The 15,217-nt window shown below is 45.0% G+C and overlaps 2 protein-coding genes and 1 long non-coding RNA gene across 5 annotated transcripts; 1 reads left to right on the forward strand and 2 right to left on the reverse strand.

Moving 5' to 3' along the window:
- Window positions 1-3,912: 3,912 nt before the first annotated feature.
- On the forward strand, window positions 3,913-4,924 carry LOC133902170 (uncharacterized). The gene is made up of 2 exons (XR_009906841.1): window positions 3,913-4,263; window positions 4,459-4,924. It is a non-coding gene; the product is annotated as an uncharacterized LOC133902170 (long non-coding RNA).
- Window positions 4,925-9,279: 4,355 nt separating this feature from the next.
- Window positions 9,280-10,686, reverse strand: LOC133901827 (uncharacterized). The gene is made up of 2 exons (XM_062343340.1): window positions 10,259-10,686; window positions 9,280-10,170 (listed from the first exon to the last, which is right to left on the reverse strand). The coding sequence occupies exons 1-2, from the start codon at window positions 10,631-10,633 to the stop codon at window positions 9,628-9,630; spliced, it is 918 nt and encodes a 305-aa protein (XP_062199324.1). The 5' UTR covers window positions 10,634-10,686; the 3' UTR covers window positions 9,280-9,627.
- Window positions 10,687-11,876: 1,190 nt separating this feature from the next.
- LOC133901828 (uncharacterized) lies at window positions 11,877-14,492 on the reverse strand. Of its 3 annotated transcripts, none has more exons than XM_062343343.1 (2): window positions 14,227-14,492; window positions 11,877-13,074 (listed from the first exon to the last, which is right to left on the reverse strand). In XM_062343343.1, the coding sequence occupies exon 2, from the start codon at window positions 13,064-13,066 to the stop codon at window positions 12,482-12,484; it is 585 nt and encodes a 194-aa protein (XP_062199327.1). In that variant the 5' UTR covers window positions 13,067-13,074; window positions 14,227-14,492; the 3' UTR covers window positions 11,877-12,481. The 3 variants fall into 3 exon arrangements, with proteins under 3 accessions (XP_062199327.1, XP_062199326.1, XP_062199325.1); XM_062343342.1 differs by having other exon boundaries at window positions 11,881-13,082; window positions 14,222-14,492; XM_062343341.1 differs by having other exon boundaries at window positions 11,900-13,082; window positions 14,227-14,490.
- Window positions 14,493-15,217: the final 725 nt, after the last annotated feature.

Raw genomic sequence — 15,217 nt, forward strand, 5'->3', positions numbered from 1 at the left:
GAACATTTCTCCTCCACGCGCACTGTAGATGATAGTGTACGACGGATCAAAGTTGTGACGTGGCAAGGATTTGACATGCCATTGTGCACCAAAATGTTTATTTAAAAAAGATGAAGGGTTATTTTTATTTTTTTAAAATGACTAGTTAATGTATGTGCGTTGCAACGGGACAGCAATCAAGCATGCAGGAGTGATCTAGTCAAATACCTATGTGCTGTAACGGGAGCCGAAAATTCGCACCCGATAGCATTGTCGACTCCTCTAAAATAGCTGGTGTAGGTTAGTGCAAGCCGATGTGATTAGTAAAGTGCAGTATGTGTTCAGACCAGTAGTGGACAAGTGCATCAAACAATCTACCTGTCGAGAGAGTGTCTCCAGAGGAATAGAGGCAAAATTTAGATAAATGCATTCCTAGTGTACTTAGACACTGACTCTCCCTTGATTGAGTTCCATATTTTATGATTACATCTTCCTCATTCTCAAGAATTTAGAAAATGCATCAAGGACCTTCCCACCCGGCATTATTATAATGACTGACTGCAACATTAAGTACATGCTATTGCGTAAATAAAGCGCAAAATAAAAGAAAGACAGTGACTAAAACTCCAGTGGCTGAGGCATGCTATTGTTAAGCAAAGGCTAAAAACACTAAAATCTACGAGGCATGCTATTTCCCTTTTACCATCTTTAACTTTCGTGTCCATGTCTATTGAAAAAAAGACCCAATTAGTTCATGAACCACACTAATCAGAGATGCAATCCTTTTGTTGTGATGCAATCCTTTTGTTGTGAGACACATTTGAATAGCATGCACAGCTTGAGCACTGAGATTAAAAAATGTGTTTTCAGACTGAATAATAAGTGTATAGTATTGAATTGCTAATTTGACCGGCATACATTTAATAGAACAATGATAAGAGTATCATGACGGATAGGACACAGGCAATGCATAAACATGAGTTCAACAGGATGTAAGCTTGACTTTGAAGTAAAGAAAAACTTTCTTTGGTAAACACAACTAAAAGATAGTGAAAAGCTCACCGTTGAGATTTTCTAAGCCATTTGAAGTTCTTGGGACTGATATGGCTAACCCACCGCCATGAGTACTGCCTTAAGTCGTGATGAACCAAAGCTGCCATTGGTGCCCAATAGGAACACAGACCACTCCAGCTGGTAAATATCTCAGCTCATCAACACTTAGAACTGTGCAAAAAATGCAAGATCTTGTCCTCAAAATCGTGAAAGTTCTTAACTTCCCCACTTTTTAGAATATGGGATCAACGAAATTAGCTCATACAGTCTGCATAATAGTAAATTTTCCTATAACTAACATTTAGCTATAACCAACTAAAATCTGCAGAGTAACACAACAACCACAAATTGCCTAAGAACACTCTACATTATGACTTATGACAGGAAACAAGTCAAGGACATGTGTCTCAGTCTTATTTTGAGATAAACAATCTTTTGATCACACTACATTACCTCATTTCCTTTATACACTGCAAAGCAAGAAACAGATGGCTGTGTAACTATGTCATCATTTATATTTCCTGATGCTTACACAGAATCAATTTCCAGAACAATTTTACCAATTATACATGTATTATTTGGTGCCAAATAAGATTTCAAATACAGGAAGCATATAGGATATTTCATATTATAACCATTATAACCCTGAACCATGTGTACATATAGAAGAAGCAGCAGATCTCAATAAAAAAAAAAGTATGGTTCCAAGTTACATACAAAAGGTATTTTGAACTAAATATTTTTCTTTTGCACCTTGATAGTCATCGGCTTTCAAACTGTTAGCCCATAGACCTGCAAGATCATTAGGATATAAGATAGCACATTAAATGATGTGATAAAGCCTTCTATAGACAAATATATCAATGACAGTTAGAATAAGAAGAGAAGAAAAGTAAATAAGGAAGAAAATTAAAATTACCCATCTAAAGTAAATGTCAAAGTAATTTGTATCTGCCTGCATCTCTTTCCATTGTAAAGTTGACTAATTACATAAAATTGATTATACTCGATATGCTAATGGCCTATTTTCCATTTTATTTTAGAGAGGTAAAATTAGATGGTTGTTGTGAGTATTACAAACTAAGAGCAAAACTGAGAGGTTTGAAGCATTCATACACTCACAAAATAATAATCAAAAGTATATCTTATTTACAAAAGTAACCATTCACAGGTTCATAGGCTATCTGCACACCCCACAGCTAGCAACCAGAAGCCATTTCCCTACGAGCATAAACTGAAGCAATGACAATTCTACATAACCCTAACTGTCAACTATCGTGTTGTGGCGTGGCACTAGCCCCTTTGGCAGCAACATCTACGCAAAAATCCTTAAATTCCGTGGTGATCCATAGCTAGGAATCCTACATGTGACGCGTCAACCCAAGATTCTAGAACCACCAAGCGATTCCGCGCGCAACAAGGTCCAATCCAGGTCGAACTGGAGCGAGTTAGTTTCATCAGACAGGATTTCCGGAATGGTACTGTGGGAGATACTCGTGTAGCCTGTGGATCGACAGTAGCCATAGGCTGTGCAGAGCTGGCCGTAGTCGATCACCACCGACTCGCCCCCACTTCCATGCCAACTATTGCTACTGGTGCCATCAGCCATCATGTCGCCAGGGTGTTTTGTCGGCACGCCAGAGTTAGGATAGGTTTGGGTTTAGATGGCTCGACGATGTGGTGGGGCGAATCAGTTGGGTCCACACCCTCGCCCACCTCGACCTCGCGGCCGGTGCCAACTCTGATGCCTCTCTGGCGGTGGCAACTGTCGTGGCAGTGGTGGACGCCCTTCTTATCTCCTCGACCGCCATCCTTGTCATCGCGGCGGTGGCGCGATGCATACGACACGGGGTGCACGGCAACGGGCATTGGCCTCCCCACTTCTCCACCTTCCTTGATGGAGCAACCTACCGTTGGTGCACGCGGCAGGGGAGGACGTGGGCGATGAGGGGGCGCGGAGGAGGAAGGAGAGGGGGCCGGCAGCGTGGTTATGGCGGGCGGGTGAGATGGGGAGCGGAGGTGCAGGGGCGCAGAGGAGGAAGGAGAGGGGGCCGGTAGCGCGGTTAGGGTGGGCGGGCGGGATGGGGAGTGAGGTGAGGGGGACGCGGAGGAGGAAGGAGTAAAAATTGAAGGGCGTTACGAGAGGGGAGGCAGTGATCGAGGAGCGGCAGGGACCGAGGGAGGCGAGAGGGGTGCGGCGTGGGCGAGGGAGGGAGGGAGGCGAGTAGGGATGGCTACGGGATCGAATGGATGAACGTGATAAGGTAGGCGATCGAGGGGCAAAGCGTGGACGAAAATCAGGTAGAGGAATCTTTTTGGTAGGGCGGAGGAATATTTTGGTGAAAGAATATTGTCTTACTGTTTTTTTAAGTAGGAGAGAAAAGCGAAAGGTGGTGGTGACATGTTGGGTGGACAGAGGAGGAAGGTGAGGAGGAGTCCTGCTATTTAGCACGAGCGAGGAAGTGAATCCTCGTATCACCTCAACAGCCTTCGCTCTTTCCGTTTTTGGAAAAAAATTCCCTCTCATATTTTTTCATTTTTGAAAAAGTTTGCACGAGAAAAGTTTGACTTAAAAAAGTTTTGAGAAAAAATTTACACAAGAAAAATTTTGCTCAAAAGTTTTAAGGAAAAGTTAACGAGATAAGTTTTACTTAAAAGTTTTGAGAAAAAAGTTTTCATAAAAAAATTGTGTGGGCCCACACTACAGTCGTCCGTGACTTAGTCACTAACTGTCATGTGCAGAACAGGATTTTCTTCTGGGGAGGCTGGAAAAAAATTCTCTGCGGGCGTGCTGCACAACGGTGCCTCTGCAGCATGCCCCGGGTTGAAGCCACGTGGTTGTAACCTCGATCTCAAAGCATCTGCGTGAGTCCAACGCAGGTCGTGATGATCGAGCCAGCGAGCGATGGAACGAGCCGAAGCCGCTTTCACCTTGCGCCGTGACAGCCACAGCTCGGCGCCTTGCCGTCCACCATCCAGACTCCAATATCTTGCCGCGCCGCCTGCGAGATCTCGGAGAGCTGCGACGGTTCCCCACTTCGGCACTCCCCAGTCCCCCTGGCGCCCTCCTAGATCGTAGCTTCGCAGCTCCGCCCGGCCCTGACGCCCTTACCATGACCGGTGACGCCTCGGCGCCTCCCAGCTCCCACTCCTTCCGGCGACTCATGTCTGGTGCGCAAGATGCGGTGGCGCTCGTAGCCCCCCACTTCCGGCGGCCGGCGCAGGTGACAGGTGGTGCTTATAGGTTTCTCTTGCTCTTCTCCTTACCTCTCGTGCCCATAGTTCTTCAAGTCCCTGCAAGTGTTCACCATTGCACATAACATGTTTGATGAATTGCTTCGTCCGTTCAAGCATCTTAGAATGTAGTCTTACAATGGAATATGCTTCGCTTTTACCAAAATGTATCTAAGATGATACAACGTGCAGATGGAAGAAGGCAAAATGAGAATCTAAGGAGCAGTGGAGGAGGAGACGGACGACTTCATCAATAAGTTCAGGCAGCAGCTGCAGCTGCAGAGGCTCAACTCGCTGCTCAACCGCGGGGGCAAGCAGTAGTAGCTTCAGCTTGCAAGAAGAAGCGTTGCATGCAGCAAGCGAGCAGCTGCTGGTTAGGATTGTAATAGTAGTATAGTACTACATGAATCAGCAATCACATGAGTTTGTTGATGTATGGATGAAAATCCAAGTAGTGGTCCTGCTGCCTGCTATCCTAAACAACATTGTGCCTCCACGGTGGTGTTCGTATGGGTGTTAGTAAATCATTTTGTAATTGCTGTTTTAATCTTCTTTTTGCTGCTAGCTGCCGGCTGTCTGTAGGCAGTAAAAACTTGATGTAAAACTCTATTCTTCTTCAATGAATGGCAGAGGTTCTGCCCCTTTGTTGAAATAAGAAGTCGAATGGTAGTAGTTGTTGTAGAAGGATAATTCTGCATGAACTTTGTGACAGCTGTGAGCTATCAGTTACTCTGTACTGCTATAGAGAGACAAGTTAATTATCTCGTTGAACTGAGATTGGGATTTCATAAAACAGTGGAAAAGGAGAAAACATCTATCTTTCCCAAAAATTAACAAGAAATACCAAATCAAGGTAACATCTGATAACATTGGGATATTACAGTTTCATGGTTACATCTAAACTTATCAAAGCATGCCTACTCAATAAATGTTGCATGATTCTATACTTCATCAAAATGTAATTTTCGTGCAGCCTAGGCATCTTGATCGAGTCCAAGTAAAAGACTTGCATATCCTCCTTGGATGAAAGGAGGAACCATGGTCGGGAAATCCCCATTCATATTGGTTGAATCGTTTGGTATTGCAATATTAGCACCAATGCTTGCATCAAAAGATCCCTGTGGAAAAAATGAATTTGTTTAGAACATATGCAAATAAATGAATTATTAAAAGAGAATAACGAGCCCAGCTAGTCATCTGTCTTACAATCAATTGCTTTGGTTGTTGTCCAACTTTTGTACTGTTTGCTGCATTCTTTGGATCTTCTCCTATTGAGTACACACATAAAAACGAAGGAAAATTATTACTACCTATACAAAATTGAGATGGGAAAATGTCATGTTTCAATGGGACGCACTACCTTTTTTTCTTAGCAGCCTTTGTATTGCTCCATTTTTTCTTTTCAAGTACATTCCTTGATCTTTTAGTCTTTGGACCTTTTATCACCTGAGGAACTCTAATTGATACTTTACCTTTTAATATGTCTCCAACACATTCATTACAACTTCGAGAAACCACATAAGATTTGGCTGGTATTTGGCTTAGTGAGTTATCTGCTTCCAGTCCAACTTATCTATAGCGTTCTCCAAATCATGAAGAAGTTCTTTCAAAACTAAGCACTTCAATGCAACTGATGTTGCCTTTCGAGAGATACGCGCAGCACATGTTGTCAAAGTTTCCTCATCGTTTCCTTGTTTCTCATAAAAAAACTCTCGCTTTGCATATTTTGTCCATCTGTTTAGTATATACTTACTTGGTAAGACAAAAACATCATTGATATTGAAGACTCGTAGAGCATGCTTGCACAACAGACCTATAAGTCAAGTAAAATAATTTTTAGCAAGATGTATTGCAAACTAGTGTAATTTTAAAAAGTGTATACATACCAATGGATTCATACTTTCTGCAGGAACATGTTATGGTCATATCCGCCGAGTTAAATACAACTATTGCTTCATCTTAAAATTTCATAGGCATAACCTTGTAAGTCATGATTGTCCCCTTGGTTTGTAATAGCTTGCATGAGAAAGAAAATTGCTCTTTAAATTGCTCCTCAAAATCTAAATAAAGCCTCCTTGTATATGACTCAGTTGCGGTCTTCAACATAGGTAAATCTCGAATATAAGTAATCGGGATAGTGTGACGTGACTTATAGTCTGCATCTAACTCATTTTCACGGAGACTAGTAGCACACTTCTCACATTCTACTAGAAGTTCTGAAACATAGAGTTTTCTACGAAATCGTTTCTTGAAAACATTATTCATACCTTCACTCCTTTGAGTTAAGGTCATATCAGCAGTAAAAGAGTCACGGAAGACAGCAACCCACTTCTCCCGCAAATCATATTGATTTTTCATCCATGAGTTCTCCTCAAGTTTATATGTACTCAACAATTCATGAGAAAAATTATGTTACACTCAACTTCGTTAGCTCTGATTACCTCACTTAGCAATTGCTTATGTCCCATGTCTTCAGGTATTTGTAAAACTGACATGGCTTGGCAATTCTGCTAAAATGATGAAAATTAGTGGAGGAAGAACTATTGACAAGAACGGCCAACACGCAGGTAAGCAGTTAACATGAACATATAAGTTGCACGCACACCTGGATGGCAGTCCTGCCATGGAACATTGACTTGTCGTGCACGCTAGAGCTCATGTACAACACGCCCAGTTCTTCCTCACCGTTGGGGACTGCCTACTCGTCGATATTAGCGACGTCGGGCTGCTCGATGTGGACGGGCTGCTCGACGATCTCGACATAGCCGGCCTGCTCGTCGTGGACGGGTTGCTCGTCCATCTCTGCGACATCGAACTGCTCATCGTGGACGGGCTGCTCGACGATCTCGTCCAGGAGCCCGGCCATGGATGGATGGACTGTTGTAGTCATGGCTATCCCGACGGCGCCGGTATGCTCGGCGGGGACGAGCATCATCTCATCGGCGGCGACAGCCTCCACAATCTCGGCGGGGACGAGCATCGTCTCAACGGCGGTGACAACCTCCATGATCTCGGCGGTGTCGGCCTGCTCGGCGGCCATCGATCTCATCGGGAAATTGGCGGACGACGAAGCCCGCCCCTCGAGCCCTCCTGGCGGCGTGTCACCTGGTGTCAGGATCTCACATGCACGGATGCACCTGCATGCGAGGTTGATTAGGAAAGTAATTTGCGCCGGGATTAATTCCTTTGCGCTGCTGCATGCATGCTCCGGCTTGTTCCATGTCTGCTTCGGCTGCATGCGCTCGCGCGGCTGGCTCTCGGAATGCTTTGATATTGGTTCGTGGGACACCTGGCAGTCATCCGGCTGGTGCTGCAGGAGCGTCGGTTTGCAGCACGCCAGCAGAGAATTTTTTTCCCTTTTTTAGAGGAGCATGCCCTAATACGATTGATAGCCTCATTAGGCCCAAGGTGTGTTGTTCGGGCAGGCGGTTTTACTAAAAGTTTTCAGTGCTGACAAGAGGATAAACAAAAAACCAAGTGGGATCATAGGCGTTACGATTGCATCTGAGGGCCACGAGTGACTTCTTTCTGAAACTCACTGCTTCCTTTTCTCTAAAGTCAAGATTATGCTTTGATCTGAGGACTCAGGAGCTTTTGTGGGTGAAAGCTCATCATTGAGCTTCGGAAGTTCTTTATTTAAAGCCTTCAAAGATTAACTCATCCAAACAATGGCGTACTATACATAGGCATCTCTTAATACTTCATCATAATTAGTTTTTTAATATTAATTAGGTATCCATGTAAGAAAAAAACTGATACGGCAAGCTATTTAAAGAAGAGAGATGAAACTTATTTCTTATAAAAAAAAAAAGCTAACTCTTTACGTAATCCTAGATAATTGTGACATAATAAATTGTTTTGAGAGAACTTAAAAAATAAACAACACATACATATATTTAAAGCTTATTTCTTAACAATAATTTCTTATCCTCACTCCTCTAAAATATCATAAAAAATAAACTATTAGGAATGACCATACTACCTCAGTGTTCAGTTCAGTCACGAGTGAATTGAGGGAAACGGATCAACTGTACTTCATTATTCATGTTTCTTGCTGTTGGCTGCCGAACGAGCAGTAAAAATTGGCGTGGATAATTCCCACGTAGAAAGAAGGGGTTTAGGTCTATTTATTTCGGATTCTGAATTCTAGATTACGTTCTACAATCGGATTATGCAAATAAATAGATAGATTTTGGAAGCAGATTATAGCAATCTAAACTTGGATTAACATAATACACTTCAGAGTAACTTCTACGATCCAAAATTCAGATTATCATAATCTGTAGGGAAAAAAACAAACTCTTAGTCGTGAAATCCCTGTCACATGGGTTTCCAAACGATATGTTCGTCTGTTGGGGAAATCCCTGTCACATGGGTTTCCAAACGATATGTTCGTCTGGCCCAACAGAGCTTTCCCCATGGGCTTCCCACATTTGGAATGGGCTAGGATCCGGCGGGGTTTTAAGCTTCCAAACAAGACCTAAGTGCGGTACCGCAAGAGACAAGTCAGCGTTTCGAAAGGCAAACGAGATCATGCACTGATGACTGATTGAACCAAATCTCTCCTTGACTGAACAATAGCGTTTCCCTCCTCCCTTGCACAATCAAAGCCGTGGCCTGGCCTTGACCTTTCTGCATTTCTATTTTTTCTGCCAGATGCATTTCTGAATTCTGACCTCTCAATTTGCAGAGTCTATCCCATCAGATAAGAATCCAGAATCAGAGCTGTAGACTGCAGTAGTGCAGCGATAGTGGAGTGCTCGGCCCCTCCGAGCAATGCTGCAGATGCCACTGCTTTGGCGATCAGAATTCTCTTTTCCTTTTGGTCATGTCAGTTTGCAAGCATCAGTAAGTTAACCAACCGTGCGCTCCTGCTCCGCACTTTATGATGCTTTTACATGTCGAATGCAAAGCTGTCTTTACCTCATCCAAACGGAACAAATTAAGAACTCACCATTTTCGGGAAAAGAAAACGAGGAATAAAAACTAATTAAACGGAGCGAGAGCTCTGAATAGAGGCCAAAATAACAGCATTCAACTCTCAAGATCTGAAAGTACATCTGAGCTTATTTTTCAGAACACGTACACCTGCAAATCCTTCCAAAGAGCAAGCCACCGAACACAAGATCCTCGTAGGAGTTTCGTAGCAAACCTCACATTTAGTGTGATGAACGGATATTTCATATCCTACGAAATTCCTATGAAATTCTGGCGTTCTAGACGGGGCAGAAGAACAGGATTACAAAGAAGCACTCTCTCTTGTGTCCAATCATCGAACACGGCTCTGTAAACTACCTGAAATCTTGTAAACGTCGTCGCGTCTCAGCGTCGCTGCTAACACGGACGGTTCGAGGTTCTTGGCTAATGCTGGCGCGGTGAAGGAGTACTTTTGCGGCTGTAAGCAGCAGCCGGGCTGTGATCAGGCCGCGCGGCGAGGCTGCTGACGCTCTTGCGCCATTTCCACGAGTCGGCCGGCGTGCTGGGCAGCGGCGGCAGCAGGAGGACGGCGGACCGGCGGCACAGCCCGAACGGCCACCCCTCGCAGTCCTGGAAGCACTCCCACGTCTCCGGCGACCGCAGCAGCGGCGGCGGCGGCGGGTCCATGCCCCCCGCCGACGACGCCACAGTCGCCGCGCGGCTCGTGCTGCGCGTGAAGAAGCTATTCACAGAGAAGAACGCCTCGCTCTCGTCGTCTGCGTCGAAGTGACCGCCGTCATCGGCTGCCTCCTCCTCCACCACGACGCACTTCATAGGACTTGAAACCTTCTCAAGAACGGTTCTTGGATCGAGCGGCGTATACGACCAGGTGCAGGTGCAGGTGCTTGACATCGCCGGCGTCGGCGAGTCGACGCTGCACCTCGACCGCTTCTTCATCTGCCGGTTCCTCATCTCGTTGAGGATCACCTGCAGCATCAACACAGCATGTGCCACACGCTTACGTATCCCTGAATGGATCAAGAACTCGGACGCCATGCGCTAGTGCTACCGTTACCTGCTTGGTGTCGAGCGCGTCGTCGAGGCCGCTGTCATCGTCGCTGTCCTCGCCGGAGCTCCACCCGGAGCCGGCGGGGATCCTGACGCAGGGGACATGGCAGTGCGCGTAGGTCTCCCGGATGAGGGAGGACAGGGACTTGCAGTAGTGAGTGGCGGCGGGCACCTTGGGGTGGTACTCCTGCGCCAAGCAAGGCATTGCTCCTTGATCACTAGGGAGGATCGATGCGTGCAGCGACCGATCGAGTTGTTTTTTGCGGCGTTCATACGATCGAGGCGTGCTCCTAATCCGATGAGGAGTGGTCGATATAAATGGGAGATCGAGATGTATGGAGATTGGAGAATGGATTTCCACAGGAGGGATGTGGACGTGCATGACAAGTGCCCTGCAACTTAAAAGAGAGGCTTGTGAGCGTGTTGGAGTTTGTAGGTAGAATTTGCAATCCTTTGGGTTGAAGGCTAAGTAAGAATACTTGAGTAGGACACTGGACGAGAAATTGCGACGTCGAATTCCAAACGGAACTTACTGATGCCCCCCCCCCCCCCCTCGTATTCTACTGGTTCAATTCGTATGTTCCCGTGAACGATCGTCACAATCGCAGTATATGTATTCAAATGAATTTTCTGTTAAATTTTGGAAACCTTTTTCGAGAAGAAGTCTAGCTAATCAAGCACGAAACAAACGTGATCGCAGTTGGAGATAATTTTATATGGACTACGACCGACAGGGTAAAATAGTGCCGCCACAGGAGCACAGTTGCAACACTAGTTTTTCAATCCCGGTACACTTTTCCGGTGAAACGTCGCGGTTTGGATAAATTCGCCGTCTTGACTACACTCACACACCGGCCAGCACTCGCCGATCCACGCATACGACGGCGGAGGACTACCGAGCGCTAGCCGTGCAGCGTACTCATCAATGCGCAACAGTCGAAGGCTTGCTCGACGCGCCAACGTTCGGTGACGAGAGAAAGAGAGAGAGAGCGCGCGCGACACTTTAGACTTTGGAGCCGCCGGCCGGCCTACGAAACGCGCGCGACGTGCTCCGGCGGTTGCCATGGCGGCATCAGACCAAGCCGGCACGCGCGTACCAGCTCGCTCGGCTCCGGGCTCGCTTCCACAGGTAGTGCAAGTGCTCGCCGCGCGGCAAGATGCGCTCGCTCGCTCGTCGTGGCCGTTGTTTTCGCGCCTCTCTTGTAGCAAACGCTAAACCAACCACGCACCCACCCGGTGCCAAGTGGTGTGAGGCGACACGCGTAGGCTATCATTACTCAACGATGGTGTGGTCATCGAGCACTGAGGAGACAAAGCTGCCAGTAGAAGTGCAGAACTTGTGCGACATTCCGGAACGAAAGGGAGAGAGAAATGGAGGCAAGCATTTTCAGGAAGTGGTTTCATGTAGCTTTCAGGGATACAGGGAATCAAGGAACGGGATGCGCGAAGATTTCTTTTGTAGGAGCAATAAGCTCGAAGGATATCATGCTGTGAGGATCTGGTTCTGGAAATGAAATTCTTCGTTTCATCTAGTATAAGTTCGGAAAGATAAATGAGAAGTGTGAGAACAAAGGGATAACAAGGTGAGCAAGTTGTCTTGTACAAGTTTTTCAGAGGGTCTTGTACAAATTCTTTGCCGTGGATGGCAAGCAGTTCTTGACAGTGAACCATGTAAATGCGTAAGAACACAAAAACAGTGGAAGCAGAACAAATGTGAGATGTGTTCTCGTTGTCTTGTACAGATGACTTGCCTGTAACGGCAGATATAGCTTTACAAACCGATACATTATCCACTAGCATTAGCACACCACACAGTTTGTTCTGCATGGGATGCTATCCTTGCTTAGCAGTACAGATACGGTCACAATATGCTGCGTCAGGAGATCCAGAGCCTGCTGAACTATCATTTTATTGAATGCAGCAACGGCCACAACCAACATGGATTTCTTGTCAAGGAACTATAAAGAATAGCGAGCCTTCATTTTAGCTGCTGGATAGCCAGGATAGGTGAATGACTGACAGATGAGAGCATTAAATCAGCCCATAAACAACATTAACCAAAGAAGATGTACTGAATAACCACCACATAAACATCTTTAATTCCCAGCAGATGGAATTGACAATGGTAGTTAGCTGATTACAACGGTCCAAGCGTCATTTATCAGTGTAGCCATCAGGATCTTACAATCCTTAACAGGAGAAAGAGCAGATAAGCTCAGTATGCACCATTTTATGGACAATCGGAGGCATATTCTTTGCTGTACAACATACAACTAGAGGAGGAAATATATCGTGAAGTTTTATTTATAATCAATCGTGTTTTGAGAGAACAAGATCCACAACCCAGAATAACATAAGCTGATACAAAATCGGATGCCTGCGGCTCCACTTCTCCATCCTCACTGACCAAGATTCCCATCTCACCAAGTTCACACGAAGTGATCGAAAAATAATCACCGCACCTGCATGAGTACAACAGCTCCACAGTATCAGCAGTGCTCTCAACGGTCATATCCCCCACTTCGATTTCAGATGCAATGATCTCAATATTCTGTCTGGATGATTGCAGCTGCTTATCGTAGTCAGCTCTTGATTCAGGCTGGCGCAGGATTTCCCATGCTTTCTGCACGCTCAAAAATTCCTGCTGCTCATTGGAAGGCGCAGATGACTCAATGGATGTCTGTGCTTTGTCGGGATGTGTATTTAGAGCAGCAGACTTGTATGCTGCACGGATTTCGTCATATGTAGCGTCTTCACTGACAGACAGAACTTCATATAAGGTTTCCTGGATGCAGATATTGCTGCCTAGAACCATGGTGAAAGCTGGACCACTGCATCCAGTAAGATACAGTAAGTACTCCATGAAACAAGTCCTTGTACGCCATTTACGTCTAATGTCTAAGCACTTCTTCAAAACAACAAAACTGTGAGTCAAAGCAGAATAGTAAAGAAAACTTTAATGTTTCCCCAATTTTTTGAAATATAAGAAACAACTTTTCCACCAAGCGAAGGGCCAAAGACTTCAGTTTAAGCATAATTGACCCTGGAAACTCCCCCATTCTTAAACCTGTGATTCTGAAATTATGCTTAAACTGAAGTCATACCACAGCTTGGCAGGGATCCGGATTCTCAAATTTGTGATTCTGATCCTGTTTCTCCATGGAAATGTTTCTCTGCCGAATCAGAATCACTTGTAAAATCGTTTGGATTTCTGGCTGAATTCTGTTACTTGAAAGAGAGGATGATGGTTGAATTGACCAATGTACACCTATCTGTATGTGCTGAATTTTTGTGCAATAATAACATCCATTAATCAGGTTCCAATGTATAAGAATTTTGAAACATCATCCAAGTGTTCGTATATCCAAAATACGAGTGCTAACAAAATACATGTTTCCCAAATGGCACTCCAATATGACACGAGTGCCCTTTGTGTATTTCAGCAATGTCTCTTTCGTGTTGTCCTAACCTAAACCTGTTTGTTTCAGCAATTTATTCGAGCAAGTATATTCCTCCCTTTAACTTAAGCCCATTTGTTCTTAAATTAACTTTTATGGTACACTAGGCCTGTCCTCTCTTGAATTTTTGCAATCATATTTTGGTAGCCTGCTTTGATCAAACGGGTATTTGAACGATTTCCAATCTTCACTTATTCAGCAAATAACTCACAAACAATCTTAGTATTCTCATCGTACCAATCGGCCATCTGCATTTTTGCATTTCGCAGTATAGGCACAATAATATTCATGTTAACAAAATACACCGCTGGAACTAGCATAACGAAATAATAGATTGGTGCACAAATCATACCACCGTACACATACATTACGTAAAAAAAAGGGTTGGCAGTACACATTCATTAGGCAAATAGATGGACATACACATGCCGGCCAAATCAACTACAAATCATTAACTCAATTCACCATCCACATCTCAGAGGAGCACAAGAACAAATAGAGGCCGACAGGACCTTACCTTTGCTCGGCGTCGATGCAGACGAACCGCGGCCTCCCTAGATGAATGGCGGCTGGGGACGAGCGAAGCCGCTTGGGGAAGGAGAGAGGTCCCGGGATCCAGTGGCAGAGCGGGTCGAGGGCCACCCGAGGGCCGGCGGGCGACGGTGGATAGCGACGAAAACCCTAGGGCGGCGTCGCTTCACTAGCGACTGGAGCGGGGAGGAAGAGGAGCGCTGGCCACCTGCCTGGCGCCTGGGCCGGGCTATGCGCTGGGGGGTGGGGATTTTTCACTGATGGCAAAGCCACGTAATTACTTGTGAAAGGTAGGGGAGGTTGGAAAGGGTGTTTGCGTTTGTGGTGAGAAACCAGCAACAAAGTACAAACCGAGCAACATGGGAGAGGTGCTACACTATCATGCTACAGTATCGGATTTACTGTAGCGTCAAAATCTTGTCTACTATGCGGCATCGAATGGCTGACCTGAATTAAAGTCACTGTGACTTCAATAGTGCACGATTGGGCAAGAATTGGCCGTTTCTGGCTACATTGCAGATAATTCTTAGATCTTATAAAGAGGGAGTGACATCAATTTCGCTTAAAAACAATGAACAGTCCAAAATTGGCTCTTGAACGGCTGAACATGGCTTTATGGAGCCTCGGACAGTTTGACTGTCAATAGATCATATTAACTGACGTGCAATTTTCCGATTTTGTTCTAAAATCATCAAATGACTAGTACGAAAATTACTTGTACTAGGAGAGATCGGTATTTCGATATTTCAGAAATCAAATATGCTAAGATCAAGAGAAAACCTACAGTAGGAAACGAGGATTGAGTTAAAATTATACCCCCATCACACAGGGATATATGTGTAACAAATTAGACGGAATTGAAGCATACATCCTAGCGACAAGAATTTGTAATTGATTGGTCGCATCAAAGAAATTGTTCTACAAAATAAAATTCTCTCAGCGTAATCAATCCAAGCAAGTTAGGGATTCCTTACCAG

This window comes from Phragmites australis, chromosome 20 (assembly GCF_958298935.1).
Source record: "Phragmites australis chromosome 20, lpPhrAust1.1, whole genome shotgun sequence".
Classification (NCBI taxonomy): Eukaryota; Viridiplantae; Streptophyta; class Magnoliopsida; order Poales; family Poaceae; genus Phragmites; species Phragmites australis.

What these genes read in the sequence shown, in the direction of transcription:
- LOC133901827 (XM_062343340.1), bottom strand. Translation starts at nt 10,633, where the DNA reads ATGCACGTCCACATCCCTCCTGTGGAAATCCATTCTCCAATCTCCATA. An exon ending in ACGCGCTCGACACCAAGCAG is followed by an intron (nt 10,171 to 10,258) that starts GTAACGGTAGCA and finishes TTGATGCTGCAG; the next exon opens with GTGATCCTCAACGAGATGAG.
- LOC133901828 (XM_062343343.1), bottom strand. Translation starts at nt 13,066, where the DNA reads ATGGTTCTAGGCAGCAATATCTGCATCCAGGAAACCTTATATGAAGTT.